The sequence below is a fragment of the Podarcis filfolensis genome, assembly GCF_964270895.1.
Source record: "Podarcis filfolensis genome assembly, chromosome: 4".
NCBI classification, from domain to species: Eukaryota; Metazoa; Chordata; class Lepidosauria; order Squamata; family Lacertidae; genus Podarcis; species Podarcis filfolensis.
The window spans coordinates 47977205-48002805 of record NC_139607.1 but is presented as its reverse complement, the minus strand read 5'-3'; the positions used below and the strand labels follow the sequence as shown (position 1 = coordinate 48002805).

Sequence of the window (25601 nt, the reverse complement as noted above, 5' to 3'; positions counted from 1 at the left end):
AAAGGCATCCAAAATGTCACTGCACATTGGATATTATGCTGAAGGTCAGCCCAAGACGTTTGCGAGCAACAAATGGCACCTCTCCACGCCATCGCCAAAGCCAAAGTACGCATGGTCACTCATGTTATTTTAGCACTCGAGGTGGAAAACCCCCACAAGTGCCTCTTTCCCTCCCTGGCAGTAAAAATAGAAAAAAATTCAACAGTGATAAATGAAATAACAACTTGCTCCCCCTTATATGACACCCAGAATTAGTTGCCTGAGGCAGCTCATTCTTCCTAATGGTAGGGCTGGCCCCAGTTGTGCTTAACTGGAGATATAGGAAGCATCTTAAAGATGAAAAAGCAGCAGCATAGCCATTCAGATGTGCCCGTGGCCAAGGGCAGCCTGCTCATTAGGTTGTAGGAGGGGCAAATTGGCAAAGACTCATGTAAAAGCAGCATTGGTTCTAATGGCTGGTGAGAGCTAAGGTTGAAACCAAACTTGCATTGGAGTTCCCCAAGCATTAGACTTAGCAGCACTGCCTGTTAACAGGCTATACTGATACAGCAACTGGGCTGTAAGCTTATCGTGAGGTTGATTTTAAGTGACCCAGTAAATAGCTTTCAAGCTGGCCCTTAAATCAGGGATCGGGAACCTGGGGCTCTCCAGGTATTGCTGGCTGCCACTTCTAACTGCCCAGGCAAGTATGGCCACTGGGCGGGGATGATAGGAGTGGCAGTCCAACAACATCTGGAGGACCAAATGTTCCCCATCCCTGGCTTATGCTCATTAATGACTGGGGTCTCTGTTGACCTGGTTCAAAGCAACATATGCTGGAGAGTTGCAAGAGTCAGTCTTGGCTGTCCTCGTGCATCAAGGGTGGACTTTGGCCTTTCAAGTTTCAGCAGCAGCGCCATGTCAAAATTTGGCACACTGCCCACCTCTTGCCTCCTGTTTTGTTCCACCCACTACAACAATAGTTGTGATGCCCTGAAGCACCCCCTAGGCTCAGCGCCCAGTGTGGCAGAACCGGTTATGCTGTCCTATCTCTGCCTCTGTGTGCATTAGAGCTATTCTAGGAACTTCAGCAATTCTCTGGTAAGATGGAAGAAAGGAAGGGGTTTGCATGACAGGTGGGGAGGTGGAAATTGCATAGAGATATGTGGCATCTGCTGCTGTTGGGGTTCAGGTTGACGGTAGTGCAATGGGATGTAGTGTAACAATGTGGACATAGTTCTAACCACATCTATGGCTGATGATGCCAAGGTTGGCAAAAAATAATAATAACCCTCATCAGCCATAGATGTGGTTGGAACTGTATTCAGATTTTGGTGCATGATTTTCTTTGAAAACTTTAGATCTATTCAATGTGTTTCCCCTTCCTTCCTCACCTCTTCTGAGGGCATCTTGTTTCTTGCTATATGTATAATTAATCTCAAAAGTCTGAATTTCCGTCCAGTTAATTCTCATACTTTTGAAACATCTTCCTTTATCTGCTAATTTTCTAAGACTTCTTTTCTATCTATTGCTCTCTTTCAAGGCTTGTTAAAAGTTTTATTCAATTAACCAGCAGGTGTGATTGACTAACACGGACCATTTCTTTCAGAGCTAAAGGCTCTTCATCTCCAGTGGTCGGTGCTTTGCTAGAGAGTCAAACCATGATTACAAAACCACACTGACCTTTATTAAAACAAAAACAAAAAACAACCAACCTAAATGGGCAAGACTAAAACATTGTGGTTTTTTTTTTTAAAAAAAAAGAATGCTAACTTGAACAAGCAACATCATAAATATGTAATGTCATGAAACAGGTACACTGTGAGTATGTAATAAATTGCTGCCTTTCAAACAGAGCAGCTATTATAGCACAGGAGATTAAACAGCTTTTGAGTGAGTGTAAGTGCACTTCTGTGAGTCATAAATGCTACAAAAGCAAAATGGCTTTTCCAAAATCTGTTGTTGCTTGGCCTTGCATGATGCTTGGCCTTCCTTGTATGATTGCAGGAGCTGCAAAAAGAGGGTTGAAAGATTGCGCCCATTTTAATTAAGTGCTTTCTTATTTCTTCTAACCAAGTTTTGTATGGGTAAATATTACTTTGACAAATACACACACACACACACACACACTTCCATAAGACTGGGTGGCTTACATTAAAAAGTTATAAAACAAAAAATAATTAAGCAACAGTCAATAAAAGGACAATAAAAAGAGCAGCATAAAATCTTATCAAGTTATGGAACTATAAAACTCCTTACTTGACACTGAAAAGTTGTCAACCTAAGTACTAGCTGCGTCTGAAAAGGTTTCCCTTCCAGATACCATCTGCTTCACCTTGGGTGTTGGATGCACCCAGAGGAGGATATCCAAAGATAACACAGGGACAGGGGAGGACTTCCGGAATTTTTGGTAAGATGGCATCCTGAGTGAAGCCAAAATTTGGTGCCCCCAAATGGATCTTCTCAGTTATTGATCTTTTGTGCCCCCTTGGCTCGGTACCCTGTTTGGGGGAACCACCCACACTGCCCTAAATCCAGCGCTGATATGAAGCTGCCTTACGCTGAATCAAATCATTGGTCCGCTTAGATCAGTATGGTGTATATTGACTTTCTGGCAGGGGTCTTTCTGAGCCCCATCTGGAGATGCTGGGGGGTGAAGCTGGGACCCCTCTGCATGCAAAACAGTTGTTCTTCCACTAAGCTACAGCCCTTGTCCACTGATGATAGAGGCACTCAGGGTGGGAGAAGACATTCCCTCAAGTCACCAAGAACTCAAGGATTAACAAGTTAGCACCAACCCTTTGAACTATGCCTAGAAGCAGACCAGGAGTCAGTGGAGTTCTTTAAGAACCAGTGAAATGTGTTCTCAGTGGTCAGTCCCAATTAGGAGCCTACCAGATGCATTAGAAACTAACTGAAGTTTTCAGGCAGTCTTCAGAAGCAATTCCATGTACTCTATTTGTACTACGAATATAAGAAATAATTAGACTCAGTCTTAGAATGTATTTGCTATTCTATTTTCATACCATTATGATAGGTTTGTAGCATGTGTTGCATTATATATAAATATCAATACTTGTCATATATTTAAGAATAAACTAATGATTTAGAAATAAATGCAATAATTATGGCAGGGGAAACTCTGGAGTTGCTACGCTACGGTTGCAGTATCTTTTCCAGGAAATACAAGCGAATTTTATGGGGTCCAAGTGCATGGTAGATAATAAGGAAATAAAATGGATTAAAAATGAAAACAAGAAGCAAAACTGAAAGGATGGTGAGTAAATCTATCTGACACCCAAGCCAATTGCTGCATGAAGAAAAATGATATTGTTCATGCAGAAAGCACAGAATCAGGATGGAAAATTCTGCTTTCTTTTTGTACGGAGGTTCTCATGACTAGTCAAAGAAATAAGACTTTTTTGCCAATGGACTTGTATTTTACTGGAAGGAAACTGGGCATATCGCACAAATGCATGCACATGAAAGCTTATACCAAGAACAAACTTAGTTGGTCTCTAAGGTGCTACTGGACATTTAAAATTTTTTTAAAATCTACGGTATTTCATATTTCACAGTAATTGCAAATGGGAATACATACAATCCACCTTTAGGTGGTGCTAATGCATTGCTGAATATTGAAAGGAGAACCCCTTTTGTTCCTGCTTGCTGCTACAATGATGTCTCCCGGACCCGTTCTCTGTACAAAAAGGCTATTAGGACCCTTGCGTACTACTCATCCCGGCATTCTCACAGCCGTTTATCACTCTTAATGATAAACAATGTTTGCTGAGATAAAACAATTGCCTAGAATATCATTTCAAGGATGCACCTTGAAGCATTTGGAACAAATGGAGCGTTTGAAGCGGCAAACTATTTAAATGATTAACACAGAGGAATGGAAACAAGAGTAATAAATAAAGGCATGGATGCTCTATCACTGCTACAGGTAACAAATAGCTACTGTTCCTAGTTCTTTCTTCTTATACATTAACAGCTGAATATTTTCATTTGGCTACAATCATCCCCATAGATATAATGGCATCTGTCTATGGCACACATCTACAGTGGATTAATCTTGCTCATGATTCCCAGTCTTCCAAAGCACCGGGAGGATGAGGATGCTGGTTTGATATAAGAATGGTGTAACTATGGATAGAAAACTGCACAAGACAAGAAGCTACCTTGGCTATGTTGCTGGTTTTATGGACCGGTGGTATAGCTTTATTCAAGTGGTGAAGACACCAAGGGCCCCTCTGACCTTGTGTTTTTTGTGAGTGTATTCTACAACATGTCATTGATGCAATAATAGTGTTTTAGTGGTGGAATTAAACTTGATTGTCTACATATCGTTCCACTTTATTTGTTGTTCTGTTGTGCTTCCAGAATGATACTGCATTGTTGCCACTAGGAGAGCACTCTTGTGCTGCAGTGCAATAAAGGCAGGAACTCCACCTGCCCCCCCCAAGAAAAAGTGACATGAAAAGTTAGAGGATTTCAGCAGGAAGTTGTAGGATATGCACAACTGCACACACAGAAGCAGTATGTCCACCCTGAAACATTTTCAGGCATAAGCAGCATTGAAAGTGGGATCATCAACCTTCTAGAACTCTGTATCTAACGTTATCTCAGAAATTTATATTCCTTTGGACTCTGAGATATTTTTTGCTGGGTTATTTAAAAACAGTGATCCTGAGCTAGAAATTAATTTGATCCCCACAGAAAAAATAGTAATTGCAAATACAAAAAAACCATCACCTCCTTCTAGTTTTGAATGAATTGAAAATATTTGGTCTATGGTTGCAATGATTAAATTAACCTGCTCTAGGAGAATCAACCTCATATATTTATGGGGAAATGGGTTCTCTTGCTGTACCAGAATAACAAACGCAATGAATATATACAGCCATATGCTGTATTTAGTTTATTCTAAGTTACAATTTGGAATTTTTTATTCTGGGATTAATGTCAACTTTGAAAATAAGAAAGTATATTTAAAAAAGAAAAGAAAGCAGGGTCACATATAACTACCTCAATACCATCATGAGCACAAATCATCCTGGATGTGTAATTGTAATAATAATAATAATAATAATAATAATAATAATAATAATAATAATAATACAAGGGCCCCAAATGAAATTCTACACATGGGGACACTATGGATTGATCTGTTAGGATACAGCTTCTGAATAAGATACACCAAAATGGTGTCTCAAATAATGAATGTGCAGAGCCCTGGCAATGAAAAGCAATGGTTAATGCATAGCCCTAAGATCCAATATGAGTTATTGTAAATGTGTGAATATGTATATGGGTGTGCTTTAAACACACATACACGCACACACCCTGGAGTAGTCCTGATCTGGGCTGAACCACAGTGCAGGTGATGGGAATTCAGTTACCACCACTATCCCAATGCTGGTGTCCTGCTAAAAATCTACTCTAAAGCTCCTCTTTGTCCCAGAGGAAATCTGCTATGGCTTCTAATAGCAGCATCTCTCATGGGCCAAATAGCTTCAGGGTGTGGTGTGTGATTTTCACAATGATCACCGTTTAGGGGAAGGACTAAGAATCCATACTGCATGACTATTCCAGACCAGGACCTTAGGTGGCTGCTTTAAAAATCAACCACCACATAATAAACAAATGCCAAAATGTTGTTGTTTAGTCGTTTAGTCGTGTCCAACTCTTCGTGACCCCATGGACCAGAGCACGCCAGGCACTTCTGTCTTCCACTGCCTCCCGCAGTTTGGTCAAACTCATGCTGGTAGCTTCAAGAACACCATCCAACCATCTCGTCCTCTGTCGTCCCCTTCTCATTGTGCCCTCAATCTTTCCCAACATCAGGGTCTTTTCCAGGGAGTCTTCTCTTCTCATGAGGTGGCCAAAGTATTGGAGCCTCAGCTTCAGGATCTGTCCTTCCAGTGAGAAATGCCAAAATACATTTAACATAAATTGTAGCCTGACTCAGAATAGTTTGGTGACATTGAATGAATCCAGGCACTGTGTAACCGTGGTTAAAAGAAAACATTTGCCATTCCTCTGGTTGGGCTTCACTCTCTGCGTTTCTTTTTAAGGAACATTTACTAGTTCCTGCAAAATATGAAATGTTCAAATTCAGCCCACCTTCCCGGCCATAGTCTGGAAGCTACACAGTTACCTTTATTTACTTACAGAATATTACTTCTAGTGGCCAATTAGTTCTTGACATTTTAGAAGACAAGAAGTAATTACTGTTATAATGAGCTCGGGGTATTTGAAATCACCAGGCAATATTCCAAATGACATTTTCTCCAAGTTGGTTTGCAGCTGAAATAACCCTAAAGGCATACTTCTGAGCAAAATATATAATGCACTGGAGTGGTGTAGGGAAGCCCTTCAGAGACATAAAAAAGGAGAAAGTTCATAAAGGAAGAAACGTACTCAAAAGATATAGAGGTCTCTTGTCCTGTAAAATTACTCAAAAGATACCCTTTAACTTTGGTGTGAACAAGAAATGTGCAAGTTCCTGGAGCAGAGATTGCAGTCGCTATGCTCCTGCCCTGGTTTCTCTGCTGCTACATTATGGTCCAGCTCAGCATTACAGCCAAACCCAGGTACATGGTTTGTTTTGCTCCAGAGAAACGCTGAGCTGTAACCAAGGTTTGTTCTGTGGCTTAGTGCAGTTGCAGCAGGACTAGAAGAGGAGCAAAACAGCCACATTCTACTTTCCAGGAGCCTGCATGCTTGCTCATTCATTTTGAGCTGTGGATTGGCTTAGCATTATGGGTGAACTGGGCCAGAGACTTAGATCCCAAGATCTGGAGATCTGAGGACACTCACAGAAGGAAAGCCTCCACCTCTTCTTTCTCCCAGAAGCCTCTCCATGCCCCCATTGTTCAGGGGACTGCTTAGCTATCTGGGATTGCCCAAACATCATCCCTGCTCTCCCCACCCATAGCAAATGACTTAGAAACAGAATTTTATGGCATGGAAAATCTGGCTTGCTATGATCTCTGTGAATTATTCTGGCAACTGCTCTATGCAGGCTCATTTAGCATAATGGATACAGCCAAATTGTACACAAATGTCTAGATAGCCAGTCATTCTTTTTAAAGATAATGCTACACTATTTAACATGCAGTAGTTGCTCAGAAAGATTAATAGCGAATGGCAGCCCTGTCGCCTGTGCCAAAATCAACACAAGCAGCTATTCGACAGTAGATGGCTGATGCACCCCCTCTCTTCCTTTCAATCTTAGGAAGCATCATAATCATGCCAGACTGGGGACAGATGGATCAGCCTATTTCCAGCATGTGTCAGTTTTACAGAAGTAATCATATGTCCGATCCATCCCATTTTCTGCTATTCTTTTTCCAGAAAAGAGACTGTAGCAACAATTGCATTTAAATTGTACACATCCCCCCCCCCCAAATATGCCGTTTTTTATGTTTATCCCTCTAAAGTATGCACTTCCCTGTTATTAAGGAGCTGGAGTGAGCTTAGAGCATAGAACTGCATCACCAAATTTGGAGTGAAATTTACAGAATAATCGGGTTCCAACAAGGAATTGTGCATTAGCTCAGTTCAGAAATGGAATGAAATTTTCCTCCATCCCTATGTCAGGCAAGCTAGGTTCACAATGACAAGTAGATGTCATCGACAATATAAAAGAAAAATAATTTTACAGATGGGAGCAGCCATGTTTTCCTCTCATATAACCACAGTGTGACATGTCAACTCCTGAGCCTTACTGACCATGTAAATCGAATATAGTGGTACCTCGGGTTAAGTACTTAATTCGTTCCGGAGGTCCGTTCTTAACCTGAAACTGTTCTTAACCTGAAGCACCACTTTAGCTAATGGGGCCTCCTGCTGCCGCCGTGCTGCCGCCACACGATTTCTGTTCTCATCCTGAAGCAAAGTTCTTAACCTGAGGTAATATTTCTGGGTTAGCGGAGTCTGTAACCTGAAGCGTATGTAACCCGAGGTACCACCGTACATGGGAAACTATAGGCTAGCCATCCCTAGTCTGGTGCCCTCCAGAAGATTTGAACTACAGCTTCCATCAGCTCCAACCAGCACATCTGCCCTGACTTGGCTGATGGGAATTGGAACTTAAATTTTCTAGAGCATGCCAGGTTGAGAAAAAAAGGCTGCTGCAGGCTGTGCAGACACACACTTTTGTTTATTGAGTCATAAAATCCACAGTGGGTTATAATAATATTAAACCAATGTTAACGAAGTGTTGATTAAACAGAAATTGTTCTGACCAATAACAAACCTGTCTGAAACTTTATGACTACTTTAATGCATATAAAAAATTTCAGACCTTGGTTTACCATCTTGAGAACTCAATGCCACTGGTTATCCCTGCTCTGGATCCTGACAACAGCTAGGTATCAAAGCTCAGTCAGAAGAAGCTATAGAGTCATCCATCGGTGGAAACTTTGCAGGGGGAATGGATCTGATTGCTTTCATGCAACGGAGCAAGGCGATTCACTTAATTACTTTATTTATAAATACAAATTTCTGAACTGCTCAAGATTCCAGGGCAGTGTTATTCTATTAATTCACTGTTCTTCGGCACATTATTCCAGTCCAGTGTATATAAGTGAGGATAAAACTTTTCATACAATATACGGATACTAATTACTTAAAGCATTTAGAAGAAAAAGTAGCTCTTAAAATATGTGAGAACATCTGTGGGGAGTAGTGAGGAAAAGGAGAAGTAGAATGTGGGAACTCTCACTGAGAATTAGCTGAGAAACTCTTCAACTCTTAATCTTGTCTATCAATGCCTTGGATTAAACAGAGTATTTTGTGGTTTTGAATGTTTAGGAAACACAGAATGTCACATAGGGAAAGCATAATTGAAGGAATTGGCTGAAGAGCAGCAAATTGTTCAGCACAGTGACCTGTCTGAGCATGGCTTACCAATGTCTGAAGTTAATAGGATTGTGTGGCACTTGGATCTATGTACTTGCTAAGGGGGGAAAGGGAAGTTGGAGTGCACTATTAAACAGCCATTTTAGTAGGCTGAGGAGCATAAACCACTGCTCTTAAAACAGCTGCTTAGACTGCAGTCAATTTTTAAAGGGGTGAATCTAAACAGTTTCAATCTCTGGCATCTCCAGTTAAAAAGGGACTGGGTACCAGGTGATCAGAGTGGACTGTAGCTCAAAGACAGAGAACATGCTTTGCATCCAAAAGGCATCTCTGGGTAGGCCTAGGAAAGACTCTTGTCTGAAATCCTGGAGCACCACAGTCAGGGCTTGTCCACACCTCTGTTTGCCCTGCTGCTTCCCCTCGGGAAAACCTGCAGTTTGCCATTGAATTGGACCAAATGGCACTTGGGTTTCCTGCAGATTTCCATTTGTTCCAATTTAGTGGTGAAGAGCATGTTTTCCAGGAGAAAGGTGCGAGGCAAACACAAAACCGCTTGGACCCATGCCTAGAAAGCATGAGACTAGCAGACAACTGGAAGTATGGATGATCCCTTTGGGTAGACTATTCTGAACTAGATGGACCATTGTCTGACTTGGTATAAAGCAACTTCTTATGGGCCAATGGTCTGATTTGATTTAAGGCAGTTCCTGCATTCATATCTTCCTCAAAATTGTCTTGTCACAGTAGTAGTTACAGAGAACCAGGCAGAGGGCCTTCTCGGTAGTGGCACCCACCCTATGGAACACCCTCCCACCAGATGTCAAAGAGAACAACAACTACCACACTTTTAGAAGACATCTGAAGGCAGCCCTGTTTAGGGAAGCTTTTAATGTTTGATGCATTACTGTATTTTAATATTTTGTTGGAAGCTGCCCAGAGTGGCTGGGGAAGCCCGGCCAGATGGGCGGGGTATAAATAATAAATTATTATTATTATTATTATTATTATTATTATTATTATTATTAGCAATACTGGGCTAGATGAGCAAATACTCCCTGAGCTGCTTTAAGGAAGCTTCTCCCTGCTCTCTCTTTCTTCTCCAAGAGGACCTGAGTAAGCAGCACACTGCTCATAATGTGGTCTGCTTGACTCCAGCAAATCTTACAAGATATGGACACCCCATAAAGATACATAAAGATATTCTCAAGCGTGATCTAAAATCTCATCTTATCTCCTCATAATAATGAGCATGTGGCACCGATCGGCCATATGCAGAGTGCCCTGTCCTGCTACCTGCCCCGTTGCTTTGCTTGGGTCCTGCTCAGCATGCTCCTGCTTGGGTTGACAGGAGCAGCGACTCCCTCTTCTGCCAGGCAGCAGACATGGGTGGGTCTGGCAAAAGAGCATCTGTATCTTGACAATGTAATGTGAGCCACAGCCCTGGGGATGGATGCTGCGGATTAGATTGTTGCTAAGCACCCAAGCCAGCCTGATAGCAATGCTGGTCTGCAGCCTGTTAATACCCTACAGATCTGGAAGTGATTTCTAGTTGAAAAACAGTCTTGTTTGAGCAGGATCATTTCATGCAGGTGGAATGAATGGGAAAGGGAGGAGAAGGGTGCTTTGTTCTTTTTTTCCTGAGTCTAACCAGATGCAAATATCACTGAAGCAGGCTTCTGGTGGCACTGAAGTAAGATCACTTTCCTAGCCTGATCAAAGTCTTATTCAGACACTCTTCCAAACTATATAGAAATAGTACACATAGTCACAATTCATGGTCACAGTGAGGATTCTAAGTGCATTCAGCTGAACATATGAAGACCCTCCCCCTTTGGATCTTTCCCTAAAGTGGGGAGGTTGTGCATGGAACCTGAAGGGAATGACTTTTGGGGAATGTGGCCATCATAGTCCTTCCACATGCTATTTCCATGATGTTTTTAAAATACCTGACTAGGACTGGCACGTCCCCTCTGCAAACTCAGTTTGACCATTGTGCCTTGGAAGCTTAAGGATCAGGGGCAGCATGTCCCGTTTCCCCACTTGGTGGAATAAGCCATGGAAGTAAATAAATTGTGGTGGGTGGGTGGTAATAGTTTTCCGCAGGTCTGAAAGTCCAGATTAAACCCTGTGGAGGCCCCTAGGCAGTCGAAATCTCCGGGGAGCCCTCACGAAAGAAACAGTATTTATTTTGATCCATTGTTGTGGGGCCCCTAAAAGGAATGGGGCTCATAGGCCAGTGCCTACTCTTATTTGGTAATCTGGGTCTGGCTTGTTAACAGCTGTGTGTGATACCTTTAAAACTAACACATTAAACTGGAGGAATAAGTTATGTTACTATATATATATATATATATATATATATATATGTTGTTCTCCTTTCTTTTTCCTTTTCTCCTTCTTAATACCAAGTGTTTGACTGTAACATATTATGTATTGATGATATGATAAAACAGAAAAGCAAATAAACATTAAAAACAACAACAACTAACTAACACGTTCAGGCTGTAGTCGTCTATGAGTGCCATCCCCATGGAATTTAGTGGGACTTATTTCTGGGTGTGGTTATTGTGACATCAACCCGCACTAGAAAGTGTGACAGCAGGGACCCCTCCAAAACCAAGGTAAGACACTTTTCAGTTGAGATAGGTGCTAGGTGCTTAAACAGCTCCTGTGTTTTCCTGTTCACACCTTTGCAAGGGAGAGAACGATGGGAAGAAAACCAGAACTACTTGTCCCTGCTCTTGTGTCATTAAACAGTTGCCTCTTGGTCCCACACATATGACCTTATTGCCCCTGCCTACATGACCTCCTTGGCCACAGGCCCAGGGGCTACCTGTCCCCACTGCCAATAAAGGTGGCACCTGTTTAATGGCCCTGGCTCTTGCTCAGGGGCAAGAAGCTGCTGCCTTCTTGCTGCCTCTTTCTTGGCCTGAGAGAGTCGACCAAGGGTGAGCTCCATGGAGAACCTCTGCTCCATCAGCCGCCTTGGCAGGAGGAAAGCAGGGGGCGGGGCTCCGCTCCAGGCCGAACGAAGGGGCGGCGCCGAGCTCGCGCTGTTGCTTTTGCTGCTGCCGCCGGCTGGCAATTGTTCCAGGAGCCTCGGCGGCCGCCAGAGAGAACAGCCAGCCAGCCGACGGGCAGAGAGAAGGCGGCCACCATGAGCAGCCAGAAGTGCGATGTGGTCGTGATCGGGGCAGGCATCTCAGGTCAGTGGCGGGGCGAGCGCGAAAGCATCTCAGCGCCGGAGGGAGAAGGGGCGTGCGCCTCGCTCGGGTCGTGCCAGGGCTGTCCCCAATCCAGTCGCTGGGTTATACTGGGTTAAACTGGCTGGGAAACACTAATATCCCTCGCAGAGACTGGCGAAGCTGCCGGGTGCCCCGTCCCCGCCAGAACGCAGACGACTTTGCTCTTTTCTCCGAATGGTTGGATAACGCGCTCTTGCGCAGCAGCCGCCCGGGCAGCCTGTTCCATATCAAACGAGGGGCGCCGGCTGCTCCTAGGAGTCCTCCCCCCCCCCGTCCCCCGACTGCTCTTTCTCACCAGGGACGATCTGTCTGGCTCCCTCAACAAGGATGTCTGCAGGCTGGGGATATCCTAGCCTCGCTTAATGCCGGTGGCACCTTATTTTGGGCAGAAGCACTCCCAAGGCCGTGCCCATAATTTCGTGTTTTGTTTTATGGTACCCAGATGCGTGTCATCTTAGATCCAAAGGGATCATTGGCAAGGAAGGCAAACTGTCTTGCCCCAGACCCTGTTGCCAAATAAGCGCCTTGGAATGCTTGCCCTGGGCTCCTTTGGGAGCCTTTAATTAATTAAAGATGATAATTAATTGCATGGTTAGAGTGGAGATCTGGCCAGACGGGAGACGTTTTGAGGCAGATCCCTGTTGTGCCTTTATTTATTAGCTCCGCTGGAGCTAGTGGATCCATTCTGGTTGCCACCACTAGTAACATGACCCAAATAAATTGCCACTCTTTGTACCCGCAGTAGCATCAGTAGTAACACGAGATGGTGATGATGAGATCAAAAGACGCAAGCAGAAGGAGCAGTGAGAAAAGTGCCTCCATGGTACTTCCATAATTCTGTTTTCCTCTTCTCTTAAAGGGAAGCACTAGAGTGAGGAAGAAAAGGCTTATTGAAGGGAAAGGATGGAGAGATGCCTTTAAGGCATTTAAGGAGGGAATGAGGCTTAAAACTTATACACTGTTAAGGGGTAGGGGGGAAAATGGATTGCTGGCTGCTCTTACCTTTACAGAATATTTTTTTGGGGGGCTGAGATGTTCCTGCCTAAAAACTGTAGATTAGGGTGGGGCAGCAATCTGAAGTGAAGCAAGGTCTTTTTCTAGGTCAGTCACAGTGCAATCATCTACATGCCTACTCAGAAGTTAATCCCACTAAGTTAAATTGAATTTCTTCCCAGCTAAGGGTTCCACCTGGAAGTAGGTCCCATCAAAATCAGTGGTGCGCACGTCTAAGTAGACAGGCATAGTACTGCACTGGTAGTGTGACGGTCTTATTACATTTCCAATCTTATCTCCATCTGTTACAGTAGAGGATGTCTGCTTTTTTAAAAGCAAAAAATTGGTTAGGTCCCCGTCCCCGTCCCCCCCGCACGCCCAGCATTTTGAATTTTCAATATTCTGAGTGCTTTTGCTTTTGGATCTGTTCTATACACTATTAACCTACCTGCTGGAAATGGTGACAGTTTGCTGATTTGTCTCTGTGTTAGGCTTATATTATTATTTCAGATTAGGGTTTGTTACTTTGTAGTCTGCATGATGATGTGCTATAAAACTCCAAGGCAGTGGCGTAGCGTGGGGGGTGCAGGGGGGGCGGGCCGCACCGGGCGCAACATCTGGGGTTAGGGCAAATCCATGGGTTAGGGGGCGCAAATCCATGGGTTAGGGGGCGCAAATCCACGGGTTAGGGGGCGCAAATTACTTGCCTTGCCCCGGGTGCTGACAACCCACGCTACGCCACTGCTCCAAGGAACCTGCTTACCTAACGTCATGCATTTACTGTTCTCTAAACACATTTTAAGACAGCTTCTGTGGCATAGACCATTTGTCATAAAAATAGCTACCATATATGCAACCATAAGGGCAAATTTATAGCTTTGTATTTTTTGTTGGGCTTAGCGATTTCTGACTTCAAAAGTCTAGTCTGGAAAACTAGAACTGGCCTTTCTTTCTCCAGATATTTTATTGCCAATTTGAGCTAAATGCTGTCTACGCATGCTGTCTACGCACATAGGCAAAGAGTTGGCTTCTCTTTCTGCCTCTAATATCAGCAGTCACCAAGTCAGAACTTCTAAATAAAAGCTTGGCACTTCTGTGGCAAAATCGCCTCAGAAACTTTGTCTACCATTACCGCTCTTTCAAATCTTCTGTATTTCACTTTTGGCAGAAATCTTGACTATCAAAGCAACAGGTTACCACCTATAACACCTAACACTTTTCTGAAAGCACAAATCCTTTTATTATATTGACTGAAGGAGGCTAGAGGTTTGATATGGGTCGTGAGGGTTAATGAGCAACATCCGACAAAAAAGTCTTTGAAGTTAAGATTTGCAATTTCAGATTTACATGCTCCTATAATGTTCCAGCAGATGCTAAGAGAACCAAAGGATCATTTTTGAAGGTGAATGATGAAGTATAGTATGCACTTTTCAGTTCAGTCAGCAGCTCTGCTTAGTAGTATCAGGTCATGTCAGACACTTCAACCCTTGTCCCACTTTAATTTCTCCTACCCCACTCTAGTAGACTTTGGTGGCATTGCACACCATTAATTCAAAGCACATTAAAAATACATGCTTACCCCCAATGAATCATCAGAACTGTAATTTGCCCCTCACATAGCAACAATTCCCAGCACCCTTAACAAACTACTGTTCCCAGAATTATTTTTTTAAGGGGGTGGGGATAATGTGCTTTAATGCCTGCTGGTGTATGCAGCCTTTATGCTCTGAAGACCTGCCTGAGGCAGTAGCAGGCAGGATGTTTGGAGGTGATGGGAATGGCTTGAAAGAGTTAAATGTATATTGGAGGCTTAACACCTTTCGGTTTGATTAAAGTGTATTGGGGCAACTTTTCTTTTCTCACTGTTTTCATAGAATGGCCAGCCCCCTGCAATGCATAAATCTTTTGCTCATGGCCCTGAGATTAAGAGTCTCATGCTCTACTGACTGAGCTATGGGAAGGGATGAGGAATAGAGGAAACATGGATGCATGAGCTGTTGAAAAGGTTTAGTTGGGCAACTGCACGACAATCTTACTTCAACTTAAATTGTATTTGTGGTTGTTGAACCAGCTGCCATGCATCCAGACAGCAAGAACAAGCTAGCCATGTGCTCATATCCTGATATGCCTTTAAGGGAAGGATGTTTGCTCATTGAACTGAGGCAAAAAGAAAAAGTCCAGCAAGCTTTCAGTAGATGGTAATCATTCACATCATTCTTGGTGAAGAGTTACTGCTGGACTGTTGTGAAGGAGATTGAAAAGTGTGTGTTTTTCCTCACAGATTAGTTACATTCTTCTTCTTTGGCGATCACTTGTAGCCGAGTAAGATTGTCTTCCATAATCACGGTTTTAACAATGAGTCCGTAGGTGACTGTGGAGGCCAATTCTGGATCCACACATCCTTCCACAGTGGGGACATTGGTTACCGGGTGGGAGTTGATCACGCTGTGGATTTGCCAAGCGTGCCTTCCTCTTAGCACGTTTCTCCCTTGCGTTCTGAGTTCTTAGTGTCTTCAAAGCCCATGACACCTTTGGTAAAGGCTGTTTTCCAATTGGAGCGCTCGCAGGCCAGTGTTTCCCAGTTGTTGGTGTTTATACTACATTTTTTTAGATTTGCCTTGAGAGAGTCTTTACACCTCTTTTGTTGACCACCAGCATTACGCTTTCCATTTTTAAGTTTGGAATAGAGTAGTTGCTTTGGAAGATGATAATCAGGCATCCGCACAACATGACCAGTCCAACGAAGTTGATGTTGAAGAATCATTGCTTCAACACTGGTGATCTTTGCTTCGTCCAGTACACTGATATTAGTTCGCCTGTCTTCCCAAGAGATATCCCAACCATCCTAAATATCTTTGCAGAAGCTTACGAAAAGCTTGGTCTGTCGCTCAACATCCAAAAAACCAAAGTGCTGCACCAACAAGTACAAAATAACCCCTCTGCAGCGCCACAAATCCAACTCCATGGTGTAACGTTGGAAAATGTCAATCACTTCTCCTACCTAGGCAGTTATCTTTCCACAAGGGTCAGCACTGATGCCAAAATCCAGCATTGCCTAAGCTCTGCAAGTGCAGCTTTCTCCCGATTGAAGTGCAGAGTGTTTGAGGGCCGGGACATTCACAGGGAAACCAAAATGCTTGTTTACAAAGCTATTGTACTACCAATCTTACTGTATACTTGTGAAACACGGACCACTTACAAACGCTATCTCCAACTTCTCAAAATTAGGTACATATTTACTTCCCAGTATAAGGGACCTAATGTTTTGACTTTGGCTATTCCAAAAATAATGTGAGAAGAAAACATTTTCTAAGCAAATTGTCCCTTTGGCTCAGGACATACAGATTTCTAGGCATGAATATCATCAGATGTCCTTTATCATTCAGTGTGGGAAGAGGAACTTAGCATTTAACTTTCCTAAATCCCTTTTGTAGTATAATATATATTTTGGAAAGTAGATGTATCTGACTCTAATGCTGACATTTTTCTCTCAAAGAATGGACTTAATAAGCTTCAGTCACCAGAAGCATGCTGGGCAACTCTGTCATTATTCAAACCACTTAAATTTAAGACTGATTTCGGGTTTTAAACTCAAAGCTTCAGGTAACCTTAAACGTACTTAATACAGCAAATAGGACCTTGCACAATGTTGAAAGTGGCTTTGTGTTCTGCCAAAACATCCTCACAGTGTTATCAGTTGGTGCTGTTAGGTGACTGCAAGGTAGCCAGGAAACATGTCTGAAGGAGCTACGAAGGACCTGTACTTAAATGTGTGGAGAGAAGCCATGGTTCCCTGCCCATTTCCAGGTTTAGCCTTCATTCAAAAGTAGAGTTCAGTTCATGGTTCTGGCTGCAGCCTGATAGTGAGAGGCAACTTTCCAATTATTGCTGGCCTCCAACTCCCATCAGCCTCAGCCAAGAGGCCGGAATGTTGTGAGCTGCAGTCCAAGTAATATCTGGAGGGCATCAGCTTGAGGAAGGCTGATGTGAGCTGTGAAACTCATTTGTGTACTCAGTGGTGGGTGGGTTTGTTCAAATAGCACCAACTCTGTTCACAGGAGAGCACTTCTCTAATTCATGAACCTCCCAATGTATTCATTGACCACAGCCTGCCTTCCTTCCTTCTGGAAAGAAAACTGGATATAACTGGGTGAGATGTCCCGCTACCACTAATTAGTCTTTAAATATTATAACAGGGCAGTTGCATTCTTATCATCTTATTGGGCCATGAATATAAATTTGACAGTGATCTGAGACAGAATTTAAGCAGCACACCACGAACTGAGAGAGACAGAGTGATGTCTGATTTCTGTTTCAATCCAAGGCTGCAGCTATGGGTGAAGCAAGGCCCTCGGGGTGTTAATGCTGCGAACCCCTCCATTGTAGGCTCAGGTTGTATATATGTGTAAATAAACCATGTATCCTTAAAAACACCACAGTGCACATAGAACACTGTTTTTCCAGAGCTCCTAACTACTGCATGACTTTAGTTAAACTCAGAGATAATTTAGGACCCCAAAACCATCTGTCAAAGTTAGAAAAATGAAATGAAGAATCAAAGGCGTGTGAAACTGTTCAGTTGAGTAATTTCAGTGCTACCTTATTAACAGAATTTTGCTGACTGACAGTGAGAAAGAACAGAGATCAAAGTATCTGATGCCAAGTTCAATATCTCAGCTGAAACCCAGTAATCAGATTGTTTATATTATGCAGACTGCTCTAATGATCCCAATGCTATTAAATCCAATTTTCAGGCAAAGTAATGCAATAAAGCAGAATGTTGGGGCTTTGAAAGGAGATCTAAGCTTGGGGAAATTATAACAGGACAGTTGCATTCTTATCACCTTATTGGGCCATAAATATAAATCTGTCAGCATTTTTAATGGCTACTGTTCAAAGGCTGAGATTGCATTTTGAAGGCAAAACTCCAGGTAACATTAAACTTGCTCAATACAGCAAATAGAGCCTTGCACAATGTTTGTGCACTATGTAAACACCCTCACACTATTATCACTTTGTGCTGTTAGGTAAGGTAGCCAGGCAACATTTTTGAAAGATTTATTTGCTGCATTCTCTTTACAAATAATTTATAATAGTATTTCTTAAACAAAATGAACTGTTCTTGTCACCTTCCCCAGAGAGAGAGAGAGAGAGAGAGAGAGAGAGAGAGAGAGAGCGCACTGTGATTGGGAACAAGGACCCTTCTAACCCTTGGATCCAGCAAGTGTTAAACTATAAGTGAGACTAGCTTCTTGATGAGGCAGTCAGCTGGGTAATGAGCCATTAAGGGGAGCAAAGGAAAGGGGCTCTGTGTGAGATGGCATATGAGTGGGGCCTTCCATCAACTCGCAGATAGTTAGAAGGACAAAGGCAGAGCTGAGAGCAGAGAGTTTCAGTGATTTGAGCCAGAATTTAAGCAGCACACTAGGAACTGAGAGAGACAGTGTGATGTTTGATTTCTGTTTGAATTCAAGGTTGCAGCTATGGGGGAGGCAAGGCCCGCTTGGGGTGTCAATGCTGCAAACGGTTGTATGTATGTGTAAATAAACCATGTATCTGGAAAACACCACAGTGTCCACTGTGCTTCATTCTATGGGAAACAAGAACAAGGGAGATTGTGGTAGCGCGCGCGCGCGCACACACACACACACACATACACATACACATACACATGCACACACACCTTCCTCCAACTGGTCATGGGTAATAGACTGTTTCTGAACTGTGGGGTATCTTTGATTGCTCCCTTGATCTCTGCTTAATTGGCCTTTTCCTTAAGGGTACCGGTGGGTGAGGAAACCTTTCCAGTGCTTGGAATGGAAACTAGGTACGGTAATTATCACTCTGTGGGTAATAAGCTACTCAGCAGTTTGCATCAGTTCCAATTATATTGTCATTTATATTGCTGATGGCCAGATTCTGGTAGAAACATTCAATTTTAGGCATCTCTGTGATGTCACAAGTACCCACACTATGAAAATTCACACAACCTCATTTATCTGGTAGTTTCAGAGAGCTCATTCAAGTATGCTGTGTTTTCACTAATGCTGCTAATGTGGCTGTACAAGACTATTTGCTTTGGTGGAAAGCACAGATCAGTCATTCCTGCTATAGAATATCTATGCAGTATATTACCATATTTTTCGCTCTATTGGACGCACCCGACCATAGGATGCACCTTGTTTTGCGCACCGACCCCTCTCGCTCTCCAGGCTTCAGCGAAAGCAACGCGAAGCCTCCGGAGCGTGGAGGGAGCGCTCCCTCTGTGCTTTGGAGGCTTCGCGTTGCTATCACCGAAGCCAAGGAGCCTGCATTTGCTCCATAGGACGCACACACATTTCCCCTTAATTTTTGGAGGGGAAAAAGTGTGTCCTGTAGACCGAAAAATACGGTAATTTGTCAGCACACCAAGAAGAAGTGTCAAGACAACCAAATGTGGATAAATAGGTTATATTTACTAAATATAACAACTTGTGGATCTGCAAAACAAATTAACTAGTCACATTCAGCCAATGTAACCAAATCAAATTAATTCTGGGCAGGTGTTCATTAACAGAGGGGGCAATTTCTATCCCCATCATCTGGGCAAGTTAACAGCTGCACATTGTGTGCATGCAGCAAGGTTTCCTAATATTCCCCCCTCCCCGCTGCCTGGACCTTGAGTGTAAGAGCCAAACAGGCACACTGTGGCCCATTGACCAGCATTCACCCCATTGTGTCTGCCAGGCCAAAGGGCACCCCACCCCCAGCACCTGCAAGCCATGCCTGACAACAGTGACCAAGGGATGCCCACAACCCAACACTGCCTTAGGTACGTGTTCTGTTCTTTCTGAAATCTTCTCACCTGTCCAGAGTACATGCCAACTAACCAAATTGAAGGAACACCACTTCAAGAGTGGTGTGGAGTCAGTAAAAAAAGAGAAGACCAGAAGCCAATTATAGTCGCCAAAAAAAATCCTACTCAGCCCCCGGAAAACAGATGACTAGCCTGTAGGCCTATGCTGCAAAAAGGAGGGAGGGTGCTGAATAAAGAAGAGGGAAGCGTGCAGGGTGGAGTAGGCCTAAATAGCCTGTCACCACCTCTCTCTCCATTGGGCAAAATTGCCCTCGGACCATTGTCCTCCCCTAGGGAGATACCACCTCTCTTCTTTTTCCAGGGGAGGAGGATTGTGGCAAATTCATCCCTGCCATAAATGGCGTGAACGGCATTCTTATTTCATATGGGCACATAGTTTGCCTAGCATCTCGGGTAACTTGTTCTTTTAGATTTGAACCTCACAGGCCTTCCTTTCTAGCACAGCATTAAGCCCATTCTTGTCTATCACCTGCAGTTCCTCTTTATACATTATATCAAGTTTCAGATAAGGCTCTGAATCCAATCTACAGAGTTTGCAGCCTCTGAAGCAGCTGATTAAACAATTTGTGCAACATGCTGTAATTGCCTAAATAGCTCATAATGCTACAATATCAATTTGGTTTCAGCGTTGGGTAGCTGCCAAGGAAATATCTAGTATGACAACTTGCACAATCTCTTTTTGATACAGCTATGAAGGTCAAATTACCTGAAGCAACAGAATACATTCAGGTTTTATGGCATCACATTTCTTATTGTTTTGGAAGAAAAGGCTGTGTTCTCAAAATGGGGCATTGTCTCTGGGCACCCTCAAATATCTTTGAGGGACAACTAACTAGATATTGTAACCCTGAGCAGTGAAGCTAGAAAGTGGCTTAAGTTTTTTCTTGACTTGTGTGGCCTTTACCACTAAATATTGTGTTCCCTAGACCTATGCAAATGTTTGGACTGTTTACAATGTTATACAGTGGTTCTGCTCCTTTCTCCTGGGCCGTGTCCAGAAAGTGGTTTTGGGGGATGAGTGTTCAGACCCCTGGGCTCTCACTTGTAGGGTGCCTCAGGGTTCCGTCCTCTCCCCCATGCTTTTTAATATCTATATGAAGCCGCTGGGAGAGATAATCAGGGGGTTTGGGCTGGGTGTTCATCAGTATGCAGATGATACCCAGCTCTACCTCTCTTTTAAATTAGAACCAGTGAAGGCGGTGAAGGTCCTGTGTGAGTGCTTGGAGGCAGTTGGAGGATGGATGGCAGCTAACAGATTGAGGTTGAATCCTGACAAGACAGAAGTATTGTTTTTGGGGAGACCCTGAGGGAGCAGGTACACAGCCTGAGAGTCATTTTGGACTCACAGCTGTCTATGGAGGTGCAGGTCAATTCTGTGTCCAGGGCAGCTGTCTGCCAGCTCCATCTGGTATGCAGGCTGAGACCCTACCTGCCCACAGACTGTCTCGCCAAAGTGGTGCATGCTCTAGTTATCTCCTGTTTGGACTACTGCAATGCACTCTACGTGGGCTACCTTTGAAGGTGACCCAGAAACTGCAACTAATCCAGAATGCAGCAACTAGACTGGTGACTGGAAGTGGCTGCCAAGATCATATAACATCGGTCCTGAAAGACCTACATTGGCTCCCAGTACGTTTCTGAGCACAATTCAAAGTGTTGGTGCTGAACTTTAAAGCCCTAAATGGCCTCAGACCACCCCCATCGTTCAGCCCGGACACTGAAGTCCAGCACCAAGGGCCTTCTGGCGGTTCCCTCAATGAGAGAAGTGAGATTACAGGGAACTAGGCAGAGGGCCATCTCGGTAGTGGTGCCCACCCTGTGGAACACCCTCCCATTAAGGAAATAAACAACTATCTGACTTTTAGAAGACATCTGAAGGCAGCCCTGTTTAGGGAAGTTTTTAACATTTGATGTGCCATAGACATTGACCAGGACAATCTACATAGAACACTGTTTTTCCAAAGTTCCCAACTACTGCATGACTTTAGTTCAACACAGAGACAATTTAGAACCCCAAAACAATCTGTCAAAGTTAGAGAAATGAAAGGAAGAATCAAAGACATGTGAAACTGTTCAGTTGAGCAATTTCAGTGCTACCTTATTAACAGAATTTTGCTGACTGACAGTGAGTAAGAACAGAGATCAAAGTACTTGATGCCAAGTTCAATATCTCAGCTGAAATCCAGTAATCAGATTGTTTATATTGTGCTGACTGTTCTAATGACCCCAATGCTATTAAATCCAAGTTTCAGGCAGAGTAATGCAATAAGCAGAATGTTGGGGCTTTGAAAGGAGATCTAAGCTTGGGAAAATTGTTTTCTAGCTGTGAACAAAAGAGGCTTACCCTCTCTAGTTCCCTCATTGTGCATCGCATAATTTTTTGTTTGTCTCTGTATATTCTAGTGAACTGCAAAGTTTATTGTGCTTATGCTTTCAAGAAAGTGCTTGACTTGCAAGTTAGCCTGTAAATAACAAGGGTCTGATTTGATCATGGACTAAATTGATCTGAACTCAAAGAAAAATCAGCTGCATGGGGCTGGCCTATCCACTTGCCAAAAGAAGCATTTGTCAAGTGTGCTGATGAGGGTGCCTCATAAGTAAGTAACATAGGGTGTCATCCTACTAAATCATACTCTGAATAGACCTATTGAAATGAATGGACAAAACTAACTTAGGTTCATTAATTAAAGCAGGTCAGTCCCATATGGAGTACATACATTGGGCTGTATTTAACTAAGTTTTACTAATAGTAGGACCTTAGTTGCTCTTATCCATTAATTTCAGTGGGACTACTCTGACTATGACCTATTCTGAATAGTTGCAAAAATATCTGTGACCAGCCTTACCAAACAGGTACCAGTAATTGTAGCTGAACACAAGCTAGTTTCCCAGTGTATATCTAAAGTGGGTACATTACCTAATTGGACATAAACTCAATGGCTCCACAGTCAACGGTTATTTGATTATCAATTATTGTGCTTTCTGTGGTTTGACTATGTAAAGCTTTTCACCATTGTGGTGATTTGTGAGAGTGTAGCTTCCCAGTTCACCTTAATTTTTAGAGGTGTTTTTAATGTCTCACTTGAGCAGCAAATATTCTGTTAAGTATGATTTAGTTGTGAAATTACTTCAGAGTTCCAAATTAGGCCTGAAGTGGCTGTTCTCTAGAGTGCTTAGGAGAGAAAACAATCTGGAGGAAAGTCTTCTGCGTGAAACTGTCTTTAAACGTTTTGAGACATTTAAGTGTTGTATACTGTCTGACTGCGCTTTTTAGAAAACACTTCTATTTTTATCTGTGGGCAAAACTGTCTTGGATGTTCAGAACAAGCTGGGGGACACACACACACACACAAATGAACTTCCTCCCACACTTGTTTAGCATCTCCTTGGCTGTCTCTGTGTGGCTTCCCTTTCCTTGGAGAAGTGAATGCATTACACATGTAGGGACAGAAAGCAGACAGATTTCCTTACAGAGGTAGATGCCTGGGAGCCGTTTCTGACATTCTCAAGAAACGTGGGAAGAGGAAGGACCACTGATTTGTATCCTCCCCCCCCCTCCAGGCTGCTTTGGAAAGTATGAAGCATCTCTGTGACCCTGACCTTGGATGGTTTGGAAAGATGAAATTCCAGACAGGCTCTTAATCCAAAGCGGGGTGGGGTGGAGAGGAAATGCTTGTTCTTGGCCCCAAAATCAAGCATCTTAGTTTTTGCAAATGGTTTTTAGTCTAATTCATTAATGTCCCAGTCTTTGGGGCTCATGCTTGAAAAGCTGCTTCTAAAAGTGCCATTCAGCATGCCTTTTGAGGCCTTCCTTGACCTCATTTCACCTCCTGTTTGGGATTGGTGAAGGAGTTTGCAGCCACCAATAGGTCACAGATGCTAAGAATAAGGCCCTGTGGCATAATAGAAGAAGCTGGTATTGGATGAGCCATGGAGCTCATTTAGCTATGGAGGCAAATGGGCAAGCAAAAGGCGCAAAGAGGAAGCTTCCAATCAAAGGGATGGATGGAGAAGATGATTGCTGAGTTAAAACTGTAGAAAGTATTGGCCATGGGAATGAATAGACATTGTCAGATCACATGTGTATATACTTCACTAACCAAACCTTCTCTCAAGTTCCCTTCATATACAGCAATATCACTTACAGTTTTATATTTTATAACTGCACAAAGTTCATCTTTAAAGGTGAGCCTAACTGAGAGAACCCGTGTAATGTTCATCTTATGTTATCTTTCTGATGTTTTGGGTAGATAAATGATTGAATCTAAAATTCTGATTGATGAAAGATGAACCACCAGGAATCCAACAGGCCAAAATCTAAGCTTGGTTAATAATTATGATTGCTGACATTTCAGTCAGACAGTAATTTGAATACAGATTATTCTGTGATAGGGAAGCAGTCTTTGCAGATTAAATTTCCATTGTAAAAGCCCTTAGAAGCCAGTCTTTAAGGGGATGCAATTTTATAGCAGGTTGCCATAGTTACTTATGAAGGCTTACTGCATTTCCCTTGCTTCACCTCTTTCTAAATGTTGCAGTGCCCTTTGTGCAAATAAGATCAATCCTTGTCAATTATTAATTGTTTTTATTAATTTTGCTACCACTGCAACTCTTGGAGAAATTTGAGTTAAAGCTGCTGAGTCGCCACAGGGCACACAATGGCTAAATTCGGACATCATGCCAAGCCATGGTTTACTGTGCAAATTATGGATCTATAGGGTAATGCAATGAAGAAAGTAACATTTTGTAGCACTGTAACTGGAACTAACAAAAATAAAAGCAGTTAAGAGAGTATGCAGTGAGATACTGCATAGAACTTCAGCACAGAATATTTTTATGTGATTGCTTCACTGTTCTTCATAAAATTGCATGTTTAACTTCCATTTGTGGAACTGAAGCTGAGAGAGGTATTCTCAATATATCGCTAAATATCAACCATAAAACAAGAAAAATATGCCAGAGAGCATGTGCCCTAATATTGTGTATGTGTGAAAATATTATTAGGGTTAGGTATGGGAGATGCCTTTAGTTTCCTGCCATGTAATATATTAGAATGATTATTCTCCTTCAAATGGATAAGAAAGGTGGCATAGCTAGGAAGTGCTCTCATTTGTCACGCTGCATCATTGGCATCCAAAGAACTTCCCAAGCACTTGCCCTGAATTATGTACAATAAGGGCATAAGAAGAGCCTGCAAGATCAGGCCAAGGTCCCATATAGTCCAGCAGTCTGTTCTCACAGTGGCCAATGAGATGCCTATGCAAAAGCCTGTAAGCAGGATGTGAGTGAGACAATGATGTATTCTCAAGTGAACACCATCTGATGAACAATTTACTATGTCCATCCATGGCAATAGCATTCCAGATTTCATAATGGCATTTTAACACTGGCTAAGGAGCACTTCACTATTCAGTCTTTGTAATTGGGCGGTTTAAACCTCTGAAATATTTAATGAAATCCATTTTCAAGGTTGACTCTTATTTCATGTAGGTGGGAGTACTTTGCGTGGTGGAGGGACGTAATGCATCCTTCTGTTTGCTCTTTAGGTCTATCAGCAGCCAAGTTGCTGTTTGACTCGGGATTGAGTGTTGTGGTCCTGGAAGCCCGTGACAGGGTTGGAGGCAGAACATTCACAGTCAGAGTAAGTATTCCTGTCT

At 42.9% G+C, this 25601-nt stretch overlaps 1 protein-coding gene across 1 annotated transcript in view; it reads left to right on the top strand.

The window, feature by feature from the left end:
- The first annotated feature begins 11911 nt into the window (after positions 1-11911).
- LOC310762070 (amine oxidase [flavin-containing] B-like) overlaps positions 11912-25601 on the top strand; it is a 39285-nt gene continuing 25595 nt past the window's right edge. Inside the window, exons 1-2 of the mRNA XM_083612565.1 lie at positions 11912-12056; positions 25491-25585. Coding sequence (XP_083468691.1) covers positions 12008-12056; positions 25491-25585 — 144 coding nt within the window. The 5' untranslated portion in view covers positions 11912-12007. The remainder of the gene's footprint in view (positions 12057-25490; positions 25586-25601) is intronic.